This window comes from Trichoplax adhaerens, genomic scaffold (genome assembly GCF_000150275.1).
Source record: "Trichoplax adhaerens TRIADscaffold_4 genomic scaffold, whole genome shotgun sequence".
NCBI lineage: Eukaryota > Metazoa > Placozoa > Uniplacotomia > Trichoplacea > Trichoplacidae > Trichoplax > Trichoplax adhaerens.
Window position 1 is genome coordinate 6,871,586 of NW_002060946.1, and position 17,167 is coordinate 6,888,752.

At 31.2% G+C, this 17,167-nt stretch overlaps 2 protein-coding genes across 2 annotated transcripts in view; one reads left to right on the plus strand and one right to left on the minus strand.

Moving 5' to 3' along the window:
• Window positions 1–243: 243 nt before the first annotated feature.
• Window positions 244–5,580, plus strand: TRIADDRAFT_24219 (uncharacterized protein; the record flags this gene model as incomplete). The annotated part of the gene is made up of 15 exons (XM_002111655.1): window positions 244–318; window positions 1,315–1,389; window positions 1,588–1,714; window positions 1,857–1,882; window positions 2,021–2,102; window positions 3,547–3,594; window positions 3,850–3,948; window positions 4,083–4,163; window positions 4,433–4,511; window positions 4,613–4,706; window positions 4,785–4,859; window positions 4,962–5,059; window positions 5,177–5,236; window positions 5,334–5,394; window positions 5,506–5,580. Coding segments are annotated over 15 exons (1,155 nt in total), but the record flags the coding sequence as incomplete, so codon positions are not given.
• A 3,026-nt stretch (window positions 5,581–8,606) lies between these two features.
• The window catches only part of TRIADDRAFT_55977 (uncharacterized protein), a gene marked incomplete at both ends in the record, with an annotated part of 8,724 nt that continues 163 nt past the window's right edge, over window positions 8,607–17,167 (minus strand). Inside the window, 25 exons of the mRNA XM_002112151.1 lie at window positions 8,607–8,707; window positions 9,220–9,408; window positions 9,935–10,130; window positions 10,218–10,344; window positions 10,453–10,532; window positions 10,628–10,694; window positions 10,768–11,158; window positions 11,287–11,527; window positions 11,864–11,934; window positions 12,069–12,243; window positions 12,341–12,476; window positions 12,551–12,646; window positions 12,789–12,916; window positions 13,025–13,158; window positions 13,238–13,326; window positions 13,445–13,527; window positions 13,606–13,659; window positions 13,840–13,932; window positions 14,116–14,220; window positions 14,533–14,695; window positions 14,877–14,950; window positions 15,063–15,205; window positions 15,713–15,731; window positions 15,914–15,970; window positions 16,446–16,574. Of these exons, the coding sequence (XP_002112187.1) occupies window positions 8,607–8,707; window positions 9,220–9,408; window positions 9,935–10,130; window positions 10,218–10,344; window positions 10,453–10,532; window positions 10,628–10,694; window positions 10,768–11,158; window positions 11,287–11,527; window positions 11,864–11,934; window positions 12,069–12,243; window positions 12,341–12,476; window positions 12,551–12,646; window positions 12,789–12,916; window positions 13,025–13,158; window positions 13,238–13,326; window positions 13,445–13,527; window positions 13,606–13,659; window positions 13,840–13,932; window positions 14,116–14,220; window positions 14,533–14,695; window positions 14,877–14,950; window positions 15,063–15,205; window positions 15,713–15,731; window positions 15,914–15,970; window positions 16,446–16,574 (3,141 nt within the window). The remainder of the gene's footprint in view (window positions 8,708–9,219; window positions 9,409–9,934; window positions 10,131–10,217; window positions 10,345–10,452; window positions 10,533–10,627; window positions 10,695–10,767; window positions 11,159–11,286; window positions 11,528–11,863; window positions 11,935–12,068; window positions 12,244–12,340; window positions 12,477–12,550; window positions 12,647–12,788; window positions 12,917–13,024; window positions 13,159–13,237; window positions 13,327–13,444; window positions 13,528–13,605; window positions 13,660–13,839; window positions 13,933–14,115; window positions 14,221–14,532; window positions 14,696–14,876; window positions 14,951–15,062; window positions 15,206–15,712; window positions 15,732–15,913; window positions 15,971–16,445; window positions 16,575–17,167) is intronic.

Here is a 17,167-nt window from a genome sequence, read left to right on the forward strand (position 1 = left end):
AGTATCTATAAATGATATACCAGTATACCACATCTAAATGAATGTTATAAAATATCCTCTAAATAATTAACCTTCTTTAATTACTGTGTATAGTATCATAGTAGCCAATACTGTCGCTGAATTTTCAATATCCATATCTTAATTAAACTATTCAATATTACAATGAGTGAAATAATTTTGTTTCTAAAATATTCAAATTATGCACTTGTTAATAATCAAAATTACTAAATACTTTTGCTATAGGATTGGGGATTTCTCACTAGATTCACATTTCTTGCGGAACATGGTTGGATCCGCTACCAGTTAATCTACCCCCAGGTAAGGAAGAGATAAAGGAAATTATTTCAGTCTCTTTTACCCTAATGTCGCAATTGATCTATCTAAATTCCACCTTACACCATTAGAGAATTTGGATTCTGTATTGTTGTTCTAGCTGTTCTAGTACATTTCTATTCTACGCCTTACGAATACTTTATCACGAAATGTCAATATAATCATCAGGAAAAGATTTTACCTTGACCATTTTGCAAATTATTTAGTTATACAAATTTAAAGATATTACATCAAAAGTAAATTATGTAATAAAAGTTATAATGTTGCTATCAACAAGGATTTAATTTAATAACTTTTACAACAATTAGATTATTTCTACATCATAAATCAAATGACGCTAAGATTAAAATTCTAATACTTTATTTTCTCAACCATCTTGACGGTTGTGGCCTCAACTAATTTACTGCTGTAGTTGTTTGTTCATATTAAAGATAATCAAGAAAAATTTTAAATGAAGATAGTAGCAATCTGCAATCCCTGTTACTCTTAGCAACTTTGATAAAATTCTGAACGGCTGTTGATTAAGATGATGAATAAAAAGATCTCAACCCGTATAATATGCAATCTACACTATACTGATAACCGTAATCAGGGCAGAAGTCGCAATCGATACCGGTAGTTTGCGATGGTAGGTTACAATAAAGCCCATTGCCGTGCCTATCTTTATGCAGCAATCAGAATAAGACGATCGATCACTTTATTAAATATGTCAATTGCAGAAGCAGAACAAATAATTCTCTAATTGCTTTAACAACTCATTTTTCACTTTACAAGCTTATCATATATTCGTTGAACTGAATGTTGCTAAGTGCTTCAGTTAGAATGGAAATCTTCTTGTTATGAGATAAATTTGTTAATGTTGGCTTGGATATCAGAATATAATTAATGACTAGCTGAAATTTTCAATTGGATCAATTTCTATCACTATTACAATCTGAATAAGGCTATTGTTGATGACCTTTACAATGTCCTTCTTGTTAGGAATACTGTTGCGAGAATTTACTGTTTTATTACGATGAACCCCATCAATGGCCGGCTGCTTACAAGACTAATTTGGTATAGAGTAATTACAATTTTATAACTTGTCATTAAATATCGTTCAATATCTAAATTGACACTTAAACAACAATGTAGCCAATACTATTAGAAATAATACTAGACATAGGTGGATCTCTTTTTAGCTACATTTTGTAATTCATTGACTTTACTTACCTTGAGATAATACGTTGTGATTTGTATTGCGTTAAATAATAGAATTGCTCTCAAAAGGAAGCCCTTCTTGATAAGAATTCAGGTCAAATTGTACCTTTAAATCCTTTATTTTTGGGCTCTGGGTGTATACGTGATACAATCAATGGCGTTAAAGTCTTCAAATGTACATGTAAGTAGACTATTATCGTTTCCATATCCTATTACTTTACTTTGTCAAGGAGCCAATATCCACTGTTTTATAGTTCCTAATATCCGTTCAAATGATTGATTGAATATCTAGTTGCACGAAGATTTAGAGCTGCTCGAGCAAGATGGTGGTACATTGCTATCAGTAATTGTAATCGAAATCCGAAGGTGATTATTAGAGTCTATATATGGAACAGATTATTGACCTACATTAGATGAATGGATTGAGGTTAAATCATGCGTCTATTTCCGTCCGTTCTAATTTATGGTCGAATTATATTGATCTTAGAACCCATTGTATATGGAATATAATATCAACATGACCAACGGATATCTAGATTGGAACAAAGAATTCTCAGCTGATGAATTTGGTAAGATTGATACAGGGATTGATTAAGATGACAACGGTTAGCTATAATTTTAAATCGAAAAGAGTATTTCTATTTCATCTATTATGAAATATTAAAGGTGAAAATGAAGTTGATGGCAATACTTTAACGTTACCTACTAGAATAGATCAAGATAAGAATAGATTAAAAAGCAGTTCCTATCTTTCACCTAGTATAAAGTCCCACAATCGAAATTAACTCGACAATAGCAATTGAACGCTATATCTAGTAGAAAAGATCAAGATAAAATGATGTTGACAATAATATCTACATTTCATATGATGTATGCCTAGTGATGAAAAGGATTTGATAATAGTATTAGATATTTCATCTACGTATCTGTAAAATTATGCTCCTACCAAGACAAGAATGAAAGGTGAAAATAATATCCATATTTTATCTAGTACCAAGTTGTGTGACAAATTAAGTTGAAAATAGCACCTCAGCATTTAGGTACCGTAAAGTATTATGATATGAATGGAGTAACTAATAGTATTTCAATTTCATCCACTATAAAATATTATTATTTATTCGAAGCAGAGTGAATAATAGTATTAAACGTTTGACTTACTAGAAAAGGCCGTGACAAAAACGTAGGTGTTTTTAAAACTGGTTCTTTGATCCGCTAAAAAGTATCGCAATCAACAATTTTATCTATCAAAAAAATCACAATAAAATTTAGTCGAGAATAATAACTGATCGAGTGCAAAGTTTGATGATAAATAACTATTTAATTGAGCTGACAATAGCTTTATACGTTATCGGTCTGGCAACTCTACAATAAAGTTGATATAGATACTGATAATATATTTTATCGGGTGTAAATTTCATGATAATAAAACTCACCTTACAATAGTAATGGGTATTTCATCGAACAGAATATATCATGATCGATATGAATTGATAGTAACCTTTCTATTTACTTAAATAGAAAGATTATTCGACAACAATGAAAGACTATTCAAGGTCGTTAAATAATCACTTTAAAATCAGATAGATCTAGCCAGATTGACATCGATTATTTTCATTTATTTCTTAGCGATTTAATCATTTCATGAGATCGTAAACGGGTTGATTAAGAGGAATTGAGAATAAAATAAGTGATTGTGAACCCCAAGATTGGTCGAAATAAATTTATTCAATCAGAATACACTATTATTACAAAAATGTGTCTATAGATATGAATGGCAATTGTTTACGCATAGAACTCTTTCTTATGCCTATTATTACAGTACCTTAGAACATTCATTACTTAAAAATTGTGTCTCTTTGCTCGTTATACTTTAAATTTAGTCATTGATGAATAGATCTAAAGAGTTTTACTCTTCGATTATTGTAATCCTTTTACAACGATTTTTGCTACTGTTTAAAAAATATTGGATATTATTTTCTATTATAACGATCTTCTAACTTTAATGGTTAACAGGAATTCTTGAAACAGATGTCGCCTTCTTCATATGCTTTTTAGTCTTGAGTATTGCTTCCATTGTTGTTGCAGGTTTGTGATAATTAGCAAGTTTTTAGTAGCTGATCTAGAATTAATTTAGTTAATTTAATCCTTACGGTAATATTCATGGAAAGAAAGAGAGATGGATAGATAGCAGTATTTATTTTTAGGCGGTCTGTTATGGAAATACAGATATTAGTTAAACAAATGGCTAAGATAGATTTATAAGCGAAATCTTACTATTTTGGCTTTACATCACCACTGTTGATTCATTAATTAAAGCTTTCTATTTTTGCTATTTCAAAACTATAGTTATTTTAAAAAATCGCCAGCTATTCCATTCTACTTATAAATACTTCATGGCTGCCTTATTTTTACAGAGTAAGTCATGATAATATATTTTCCTTCGATATTTTGTATCTTATTTTTATAATGATTACTATTAGATTAATTGTCGTTAAAATCTTAACTATACGAGTATATTAAGAGATTGTCCTCATCCATTATTTTATTAGCCTTTGGAGTTATGTTTTCGGTGATTCATTATGGTGTATACGCACAAAATGGCATAGGAGTAGAATTTCTTAGACTATTTGGTAAGAAATTCGTTTTCTTTATTTCTATCTTTTGTATTAATGGGCTCCTTTTCGACTGTTTACTTTTAAAACTATTATCAAAATTTTACTATACTGACTGCACAATTTACTCTTTAAACTTAGTTTTAACAACTCTGACATAAATTGCTGCATCTTGCAACAGTGTTCTTTAATCTTTAATACGTAAAAATGTAGAGAAAGGATTAGATTTAGTATTTGAATCTATGTCAATCATAACTTAAATGCATGAAATATCTTATTTTCTTTAGGTCGGCTCCTATTAGCTGCAAGTGATTTAGTATTCTTACTCATGGTTATTCTCTTGGCTAAAGGTTATACAGTCGTCAGGTATATTTTAAAAAAATAGTATGTTTATTAACTCCTATACTATACAGTATAATATTTGTTTTAACATTGTCTAATCCTTTTGCCTTTTCTCGTATGAACAGAGGTAGAATAAGCCCAGGTGGATTGGTTAAAATCGCTGTCTTGATGACATTATATGTTATTGCCTATATTGCATTATATATCTATGAAGCAAGAGTAAGTGATAAATGATGAAATTAATTCTTGTTCTTATGAGATTATAATAATGTTGTGACTTACTTTTGATATCATCAGTTTTTTGATCCTGGTGAAGTATTGTATTTATACGAAAGTCCAGCTGGTATTGGATTAATTGCTTTGCGCATAATTGTAAGTGATAATTGAAAATTTCCTAACGATAAGAGGAAGAAAATTAAGTAAAGTTATAGCTTTTATCTAATTTCTCATCTTCATTTTATGATTTCATCATAGGCTTGGTTTTGGTTTCTTTACGCCAATTTTATTACACTTAAAGATTACGCAGATAAACGTGTTTTCTATTCTTGGTTTATCGTCTTATATACTATATGGTGAGATGGTTTTTAATTTCAAAGCTTTCCTTCATATTGAATCCGTCACAGATGTCGTGGAAGAGCATGAAGATAGGAAATAATAATTGATAATTTTTGTAATTGATTTATTATTAGGTTTCTAGTGATACCCGTCTTAGTATTATGCGCTCATTTTTGGATTTCTAAATGGGCAAGGTAAGAATAGGTGGTCTGTCTTGATGTCATTATCTTAATTAGTTTATCATTAATCTACATAGTTTGATTAACAATCTATTTATGATTATAATTTTAGGGCTAGAGTGGTTAATGGAATCGAGTTTGCCATTACATTTTATGCTTATGGCTTATTCTTGGTAAGTACGGAACTAAATCATTCTATTTAGGATTACAAATGAACGTATTTGATGCTATGGTATTTAATTATAGTGTTGTAATTGTTACTATATATTGTTGGAATTAATTAGATTTTGACTTGGCCAACTCGTGCTAACTCCACATTTCCATTCCATATCAGGACAACTCAGGTGAATAAACTTTAATGTGCACATGGGTTAACAGTAAATTAGTATTCTATCACATACTAGATCAGTAAATAGACACTGGCTATAGTGATATTTGGCTAAGGAAAATCCCTAAATTTGTCCTTTACTATGTGTTGTTGAATAAATTTTATTTTCAACTTATTTAACTGTCGATAAGTTATAAAAGCGCATAAATATAAGACATCATTATTACATAATATGTATAAGTCTGATTTCTCTGCTTTCTTCCTTCAGCATTCGATTAGTGCTATGGGAAGAAATTTGCGTTATCAGCTTATTCAGTTATTAAGACAAAGTCTAACAGTGAATTCTATGTCTGCCTTATTATAGCTTATGAGTACTATTTGTAAGCACTTACTCGTATATTAGCAACTTATATAGAACCTACAGTACATAATTTTACTGATAGAGCTCGAAATAAATCATTTTGGCCTATGTAGAATCCTGTTCATTTACAGTGAATTACCATATCCTTTGCAATATCTCCCAATATGATGGTAATTGGTTATGATTCTTACAACACTGTTTATTATCGACTTATTTTAGATTGGAGCATTAAGTGAAGATGAGAGGTCGGATAATTTCGGTGGCCGTGCTTATGCAGTTGATGGCGATCAAGGAAAACCTTGCAACCGTGATTTAACTGATATGTTTGCAGCCAAGCCAACTGCTGGGAGTGTCATCAAAGGCAATATACCCAGTTAGAACTTAAGATATGTAACATGGAAACACAGGTTGATTCATTGCAAAAAATATTCTTGTTTTATGCCAACAAGAGTAGCAGCGGATCAATTTTGGAGAAGTTTTTGCGGGTCATACGAATATAAATAAGACAACAATGTAGCTATAGTTATAATATGGATTAGAGCTGAATGTATTTATGAAAAAATAGTTTTACCATACCTATTTCATCTATATCATCATAGTACAAGCTCGATGGATATATAACTATTCAAGTGTATTAAATCTATTTGATCCCACGATAAGAAAATTATGTCATCAATCTTATCCATAATAATTTGTCACGTTGTAAACTGATAAAAAGTACTGAGAAGACAGTTTTAATTGCATTTTTTTGTCATGTCTTCTACTTTGTTATGATATTACAGTTCATTTAGTGATAATTAGTAACGCAAGCTATTGAACAGTTTTGTTTCACTGGTAGTACAGCTAGCTTATAGCATACATTTTAGAATATAGTTATAGCAATTTTAAGCTAGAAAATGCAAGCCAATACATCTGTTTATACCGAGAACTTGATTATATATTGACTTTATCTAGATAGCAATAAGGAAAGCGTTTTAACTCATGAAGGAGTCAATTAGTACTTAATGATCCTTCTTGAATTTTTAGGTATTTAAAAATTTTAATGAATTTAATGTATAAATTTTGGTATTTTGTGCATACTCGTTACGTTAAGTAGATTCGCCAAGGTATCAATGCCATTAAATGCCATTAGTTTAATGCTATTGCTATGCTAACTATACATGGAGGTCTTTATGCAATAATGATTGCTAGAAATGGGCGTTAGAATGATTGTTATCATGTATTAAATTAAATCGGAGTTGGCTATAATCTATTTTTGTTGCTGAAAATGATGATGAACTTTTAGAACGGTATACATGTCACCTTTCCTGTGATATATTATAATTATAAGGAGTGTAGATGGAATTATATTTATTCTGTAAAGCAATTTTTATGACGAACGGTCGTAGCTTTTATTTCATAAATATCTCCTGATGTAATTATGACTTCTCAAATACATTTCATAATGGCTTGGTATTATGTAATAGTTAGATGTGGTCAAGTCTCTCCCAACTTGAATCTGTCACCTCACAATATTCACTTAGATAGCTCTATAGCTATTTTCTTCAATGAAATGGCAATGGTACAAAAATGTGACAGTGATAATCATCAAAAGATTATCTGTTGCTTTTAATTATTGTAATATGACTAATTGAATATTTTGTTTTTGTTAATATCATAATGCTATTTCTGTGGGAACACAATAAAAAGTATATTCCTATCATAATTTATTCTTAGTCTTCAATTTTCAGAGTAAGTTAGAGAGAAAATAGCATATGAAAACTGATTGCTTCATTATAACTTAATGCAAGGATTGATCCAATTTAATCTAAATCATTAAACAATTATATTTATTTATAAATGACTTTACCTACTTATTTAGAGAAAGTAAAGTACAGTTTTATGAGACTCTTCAAATCTGGAATATCTAATTCTATATTCAACAGTCGGTAATACATAAAATCCTTGGAAATAAAATTTTATTTGTTTATTCTAGAGCAACTTGGAATCAACGTAATCATTGCTAGTAATTGTATGATGATAGTTATAAGTAAAAATTTGAAATGTTACATGACTGACATGAGATAATCTTTTAATATATTTTAGGCACGATAGACTTCATTCTCGATGCTTTATCTTCCTTGTTATCGATGTTAATGTCAAATACAGACTGGCATAGTTATATTAGTACCCACTACTTACAACGATTGGATCTATACAATCTTATACAATTTGAAGGTGTTGTAAAAGTATACCTTGTAATATAGAATAAAACAAGAACAAAGGGAAAAGAAAAGACAGCATTATTTCCAAACCTTGCATTGATAACATAATTTAATATCAGATTGATATAATAAATGGCTGACAGTATTGAAATAGAACGGTAACATACAGATTTGAGAAAGTTCTTTGATCTACATAAGCATAAGCTTTATTGCAAATACAATAAACTTAAATAGCTATTTGACAACACAACCTATCTATATTTGTTGTCTTGGTTAACCAATAAAGTCACCGAGCATAAGTATTCATATACAGTAGTAATGTTTTTAAACATCAGTCATATAATTATCATTAATCAGCAGGTATAAGCAATGGGACTGGCATAATATTATCACAGAAGTATAAAATATTATTAACAAGTTTTGGTAAAATTTAAATTTATCATATAGCCCTATAGGACTAATTCCTTACTTTACAGTATATTACAATAGACTTTAATTGCTCCTACATTTAAACCAAAGGTCACGGCCTAATGACCACGAATGGAGTAACTGATACTTTCTTAACATAACTAAGTGTCGTCGTATCTCTCTTCCTATATATTACATTCGTACTATGCATAGTTATCTAACTCCATAAAAAATGTAGTCCATGCTAATTTCAATTCCAATTGCAACAATTTAAGGATATACGTAGTATCGAACTATACGACAAATAGTAAAATTGTTGATAGTACATAAACTCTTTTTATCTATCAGCAATGCAAGCTGTAATGCACGGCATTCTTACTTGTACATCCTCATGCGCATTGCGAAATTATACATTATGATTTATATAACAACAGGACGGATTTTCAAAAAATTGTCTTAAATTAATATTTTGTAAAAAATTTCTATCATAACTTATGGGGTTGTCATTGTTGATTGATATGCAAATTTAACTTCCAGGTACATAGGTAGCGATGAATCCTTAAGGTTGAGACTCTAGTTGTAATCGAAAGATATAAAAATATGGTCAACTATTTCGGTGCTAAATATAGGGAAATATTTATTTAAGTGCTAAAAGCAACCATTATGTCGCAGATGAAACGTAATATCTTTATCTTACCATTCCTGTCCGATTCGTCAGGAGCATCCGCGTCTTCGCGTACTTTTTTCATAACTTGTACATACATTTCATATAACTGTGAATTTGATCGCCTAGTTACGGTTGGAGGTTTGACAGCGTAATCGATTTCTTGTGTTTCTTCCGGAAAAATTTTACTAATAATTAGCATTAACGTTTCCGAATGGGTAGCTGTAAGAGAATAAAAAGTAATATTATATGATTTGATTTGTTAAATGTCGTCAGTGTTGTAACATTAAATGCTTTCATATCTTGCAAATAGCACAGTTAGTGTATTGGCAATGGATATGAATTAGAATTCACTTAAACTGTATATATTGAGCTTTGATTTACACCATATTAAATACCTTTGTTTAGCAATCGCGCTACTAGCGCAACGATTACAGAACAATAATGATAATACAGATAACATAAATTAATCTCAGGATAAAGAATTCTACATTGTTAATAGTGAATGCAGTCAATTAGACGATTATACATTACAGGATCTAAGAAATCCAATTACTGTTTGTAGCTTTCAACGGATACAATTGAATTACAAAACGACAGAAATACGGTATATAAAAAAGAACTTAAAGTGGCGGATCGCTCATCAATTGGGGCTATATTTCATTGTTGAATTCAATTTATTAACAAATTTTGAATTTAAAATTCGGACGCAAGATATAAACATAGAGACAATAATACTAATACTTACCATCCATTGGACCTTCCATGATCATAACCCATGTATTACAAATATTTTGCTTCGTCCTTTCATCGTCTTCATCTGAACTTTTAGATAATGCAGATAGCATTGGTATGATCGTGTCGGTGACAATTTCGATCACTTCATTAACATCTTCTTCTGTTACAGCCTCCTTAAACATACGTACCACAGCTTCATTTACATTCTGTAACATTCATAAAAAATTGATATGGTTAATTTTAAAATTTTTTTAATACATTAAAGGAGCATGGAAAGACAACGTTATAATAACCAGTAATGCCTGACGCCTATAATGTCCTATAAGGTGCTGGTCAACTGACTCCAAAGTATGATTTTCCGCACGGAATTTATCGTTAAGAACGTAAGCATAATTGAAGTGGGGTAGAGCAAAGGCATATCTAATTTTTAGTCCAATAAAAACATGAGTTCTTCCTACCTATATATCATTGCCTGATTAATAATTACTACATTAGGTTATAATCCCAATAACTGTAGAGCATACGTACTTTGTTTGTACAAGCAAGTCCATTCCGGTCAATACATGGACATTGACTTTAAGAAAATTGTGATATTTGTCTTTCCAATCCTAATTAAAATAAGAAAAGTAAAGTATCTTATATGAATCTCGAAAGCCATACATACAATTCGATATTAATGTAAATTTCAAACTATGTCGCATACTTGGTAATTACAATATATATCATTCGCACATATTTTCTCCCATTTTACTTCAGCTAACTTTTGAAGACTAAAGTGTATAACAAAAATCATTGTTAGACTTGAAAGAGATAATTTTAGGTAATAGATTTAAAGTATCAAACCTAGCATTATCGCCGCAACCGTCATTGCAAGCGCTTTCAATGATAGCCCACTCAAGCATAGGACTTGACACTTTACATACAATCAGATATATACCAAAATCGATCAACCGAATATCTTCTTTACTGTTGTCCTCTTTGCGCACTATTTCTTTAAATTGTCTTATTTTCTCCGTACACCATCGGCGGAAGGAGGCTTCTAAGGCTAAATACGTAAGAACCATTCTGTTAGTAAAAGTAGGTATTACACATTTGTTAACTCTAGGTTGACAAGTAATTAATTTTATACTTCGTTCTTCCCAATCTTTTAAAGCTTTATAAAATTTTGTATTGTGATCTCTGACAACTTCATGTAGCGCCGGGGATAATGAATCAACAATTTTGTCCTTCGAATCTAGAATGAAGTCAGGCAATAACGGAAGCAAGTGATATTGATGTCATTAATAGTGTGTTTAGAAAATAATGATATAATTTGGCTAGTGCTATGTTGTACTATGCGATTGAATGAGGAAAAGTGCATACCTGTTTCGAAATCCCAGCATTGGACGATATCGTCACTTATATAAATTAAACAGTATGCGCTAGTATGTGATCGCCCGCCGCCTCTTGATTCACGTTTAACTTCTTCCCAAGTGACTTCGTATACTTGAACATCATTAATTTTGAGCCATTTATTGTAGGATCTCCAATAAATAAAGGCCCAATAATGTCCACTATCGACTTGACCCGCATGCACAAGTACGGCATGCAAATGATACTTTACCTGTAGAAGGTATTTTGAAATTGCACAGCCATAAGTGAATTTTCGAAACTAAAAATGTTACACGACGCTCCTTTATGCAGACTATCATGCTATAGTATAAATAGCCAGTTACACATTACGGTCTTTACGATTTAGTAGTATCAGTTCAGCATACAGTTTAGTATTAGGTTTTATACATAATCTTAATCATTTAAACTTGCACGATAGAATGATTTTAAAAATAAATTGAGTAAACCGAAATATTAATAGAACAGGATATTTATATACTCGTAAGTTTATAATATAACAATATGAAATAGCTGTAGATTAAGCTTATGCCTCATGCAATCTACAAACCTTGCGCATATCGTCGTCTTGGAACATCTGCTCTATAGCTTCTTCAACAGATGCAATTTTTTCTCGTAGCGCTATACCAATTTATTGCATTTTCGTAATTTGATAAAAATAAAAAATATTAGGTCGCAAGTATGGCTGCAGGTTATCAGGGAGTCTAAAATTATACACTTCTAAGACATAATAATACATATCTAAATTTGTTTACCATCGACTTCTTTAGTTATTTCTGATGACCATCGCTTTATGCATTTTTCTAATGTTATCAGTTCTTCATGATCAATTTCATGATTTAGGGCAAACAAGGACATCGGATTTTTATCATCAATAACGAAATCCTTGTCACTATAACTTGCGGTATCTACATCCATGTCAATATTGTTCTAATGCAACGGTATGAAAAATAATGAAGTTATAAATGCTGTAAACAACGGACCTATGCATCATTATTATAGAAAGGTTTCTACTATTTTACCATACCTTAGTGTTTTCACTATCACACGCCTCTTGATCTGATGAGGCTGGGCGTTGTCTAACATCCAAAGCAAAATTTAATGTATACTGCAAAATATCTTTGATAGGCAGGCGCTTAGAATCGTTACCGAATGAAGTATATCTAAATGAAAATTAGCAAATGCAACAATAAGTGATAAAAGACTTTTTTCATTTCTTATATTGGAAGTATTTTACTTTTCAAGTTTTCGTTTCAGTTCTTTCAATTCCTTTTTTAATTTATAAACGACTTTTTGTCTTTGCGTTGTAACGTCTTTGTTAGACTCTAGAAATCTATCCAAATATCCAAATTATTGTATGCAATCTCTAATTTGAAGTTAAAATTACATGCATAATCGTATACGTCATTCTATTACGAATTTGTATCTAATACAGTCGAACTGTTTATGCAAAAAAAAATATAGTGATATGATACCTGTCCATATATAAAGTTTGTTCAAATTCCAGTAAGGAATGAATCTTTTCGGCTCTGCCAAGGGTAGAGTGAAATTCAAAACGAGATAATTCCAGCATAAATATTGGAGGTAAACTAAGAAACCAATCCTATGGTAGAGATTGAATATTACAGATCATTAGGTCAACAGTTCTTGATAATTAAGAACAAAGATATGAGATATAGATTTATGAGGTATTTTATGAAATCAGAAATACCGTTTGATTAGTAGAGGACATTGAACCAATCATGTTCTGACGGGTATTAACTTCCAAACATTCATAAAGTCTTGTACAGCCCTGAATTTTTAAAGGATAGCCACCGAATGTATCTTCATGCGTAACGCCCTTGCCTAAGAGAATTATGGGTGTTTTACGGTTAAAGCAGTCAGTGTTACATTACGTTATGTAAAATAAAGAACAGCTAGATACCTTCGATTTCACTTTCGTATCGGACTTTGCCAAAGAAGAATTCGGTAATTGGATTTGTTAGTATTGATGGGCTATCATCGTTCAGCAGACTAGTAAAGGCATTTTAAGGTGTACTTTAATTTCGTTAATAGAAAATGAATGAACATTTTATAATTGCAATCGATAATGCGAGTAAAATGATTAGATAGTGTTCAAGTAAATACTCACCCAATTTTTTTCCTATATTTAATGCAAATTTCAAACGCATCTTCTAGCCACTCCAATAATTTGTGTGTAAATTCATTGACATCCTACAGTAATATTAAACATTTGTGACTAAAGCGAGCATAGAACAAAAAATTCGGTAGTAGGGAATCCTGCGTACTAACCTGTTGTCCGCCTGAGTTTCCAGAAGTTTCCGACCTAAAAGTCTCGCTTACTTGCTACAATTTAAGTACATAGCAAACGGTGTGAATTGACACATTATTAATTATATAGGTTATAGCTAATTATAGACTAAGTACTACTTAAAAAAAAATTAAGTGCTATAAATTTATGAATAACAAATAGGAACTATGGACGATCAGTTCTTACTAACTAATTAGATCAAAAACATGTCGTACCTTAAAATATTCATGCGGCTCGATGTACTTGCGTTCACTTCCAGCTAATAGCGCAAAAAGCGGTTGTAACTGTGCTATAAAGATGATACTACCCTAAATATTTAAAGAATTAATATTATCATACAAATTATGCGCTAACTCTTTCATTATGCAATAAAATCACAAGAGTAGTAACAATCGTTAGTTACAATATAGGTAATGTTTACAAAGTATAGCTGATATTCAATGTAACAACATAAGGCAGTATCTTAATGTACGCACAATGATCAATCATACCCTCGATTTTAGTGGATTACTATCTGCATAGCCACTCAATAGCATTTCCTCTGATATTCTGTAGTCCAGGACTAGCTGGCGGACTACAGGTAAATGAAACAGCGACTACAAAATATACAAGAGGACGCATCAGTCTTATATATACACGTATAATTATTATGGCGATTACATGAAACAATTTTAACAATAGTAACTACAAGACAGTGTTTAAATATATTCCTGAAGTTATAAGCTGTTACACATTGAAGTATTTGGATAACAGCATATTACTTCAGAATAAAATATTATTATTGCATCTCCTTTATTCTGTGGTAAGCATTTAACAATCTTTCTACAGAGATCATAGAGTGCAAAATAATAACATACCGTATGTAGATGAAATATAACAGGACAACTGCGATCGAGATCTAGATTTACCTGTATAACAGCGTTGAACCAACAGCTGTTTCCTACGTTTTTTAATCCGACAGGAGCATCGCCACGTTTTAATTCGTAAGGATTAGGCATTCGTGAGAAGGAATCATTTCTCTTTCTCTTGGTACCATTGGAATTATTATCAAAATAGCTAGCTTCGATTACCCTAAACAGCAGTATGTCAAAAGCATATTACGTACTTTTCATATAAAAATATCGAGCAAGAAACATAAATTTAGTGCCAAAGTTGTAATCATTACTTTAGTATTAACAAACAAATATTTAATGTTGAAGAAGTTTTGATTCTTTCTATGTTAGGAATTAGTATATTATGATAAATAGATAACCTGCTGATATTTTGTTCTTCGATAGTACTAAGATACTGATCTGAAGAGGCCGCAGTTAAGTACTTATCAGAAGGCTACAAATAGCGGGATCAAATCAACTCATATTACGAATTGGTTATGATAAAAGAAAGCAGATATTTGTTAATTATTACAGGAATGGAAAGGTAATGTTTTCAATTAATTAACCTGCGTTACCGGCATGTCCGTATCGGGGTACGGTACATTTGTTTCCTGTAAACTTATTTCTACCGCACGAGCGATATCATCATCCATTTTGTCGCTAGTTAAATCGATTGTGATTTTATCAGCTTGTTTAAGAGTGTCCTTATCTGCAATCGAAAGACAATTACGATAGCTATTAAAAATTTTTGGTCAAAATGCACTTTATCCTTGCCGTGCACGCTAATTACTACTATCCGAATGAGCATTAAATTATCAATATCAAAGACAGTAAACATCTGCAATACACTACTACTGTATGTTCATAATATCATTTAAATTCGATTCTTTGTGGTAAAAGATACAAAATTATCCTTCAAATAAGTCTTACTGTGCTCTTTTTAAGTACCGTTACATCGATCTGTTTTTTTACAATATCATTCCATATGTCGTAATAGTGGAATCAATTTTAGCATGCTATCTACCTTCTCATTATAACTAATCATGCACTATATGCAATGGTGCTGATTGATCAGTAGTGACGTTACCGTCGTTAGAAAAATGCAGCATAAACAATATAATATATTCCAATACACAGTGATATATTTTGCAAATCTTATGTACTACAAATGTTAACCTTCAGTAAGCAAAATATTTTATCTAAAAACAAATATTACCTGTCGGCTGAGTCGCACTCTGTGTAAGTGATCAATCGAGCATAAAATAAATGATAATTAGTTTTCAATTCCGCTCAAGAACATTACAACAATCTCTTCCAATCAATCAAATAGTAACGGTTATTTAGTCTTTAATTACATGTATGAGTAATTATGTTTAATCAAGTTTTAACAACATGTACCAACGTAAAGTTTATTTACCTCCTGATTATTAGTATTGAACATTTCTAAGGCTTTTTCTAGATTACCGTTACATGCCTATGGGAATGAATGGGAATCATGCAGAGATTGATATGATGCTAAATATGAAACATTAGTATGTTATTGGTTTACTTAACATCGTTTTAATCAATAAATTCATCTATCTTGGTAATATACATTGGTTTTAAGAAAATCTAGTTGAAGGTTAATTTTGAAATGAGTGAGTATACGCCGCAATTGTAGGCTCCTATACCTACAGTATACAGTAGTTATTTGTATACGCAAGACAATAGCGTCACTACATCAAGTTTACGAACGATAGATCTTTTAATGAAAAACTATGAAGTATTGCATTAAAGTAGGGCCAAACTCTTCTTAAATTTAAACTATGATGCAGTAGCATCAATAAGATTGATTGATAATTGCTATCTAGATGATACTTATCTGCAATCTTTAAAAGATTGTTTTTATAATGTAGTAGGAAGAATGGTGAGGTAGCTTCCATCATGAAAAGCGTTACGTTGAGACTAACCTTCAGTACTTTTCGAATTTCTTCTAATGGTTTACCGGTTAACTCATATAACTGATTGATTTGATGTTGCCATGATGCGTCGTTGTCGTCTTCCGGGCTATTAGTAGATTGTTGTATATGCTCTTCTTCCTGTAAAAGTCATTTTTTCAACAATCAGGCTTAAAAACAAATTGGAAGATATTATTGGTAGTCTATGGTGACTACCATCTCTGTTCAAAGTTGCATAATCTCTTGCATCATATCATCAACTATATTATGCTCTATTTTGATATAGGATAAGATTGGTCTATGAGATCAAGGTAGAAGCTGTATGCCAGTAAAAAGTTGGCCCAAGTCAGGGCCTAGTGGTGATAAAGCTGTCCATCAGTATCATCGATAAGTAGCATACTGCTGTCGATCGAGGTAGTCCAATACACTAATCGTATAAAGGTATTTGTATGGAGATGGATATATCATATGACAGTGAACGAGTTCAGTTCTGCAGTCTACATGTTATTTTCGCCTGAAAAAAAATGTGAGGAGTACGAAAGCTGATTGAACTACAGTTAATATCATGGTCATAAGAAAGGTGAAGATAGTGTAATCCTACAAAGCAGCAATCCTATTTTATTGGACTACCAATAGTGGATTGCAACCAACGATCGACTAAGATATTCGCGTACTAGCGGTGTAGTACTCAGTCGTAGTCATTACTATAATACAAGACCTGCTAACATGCTTTC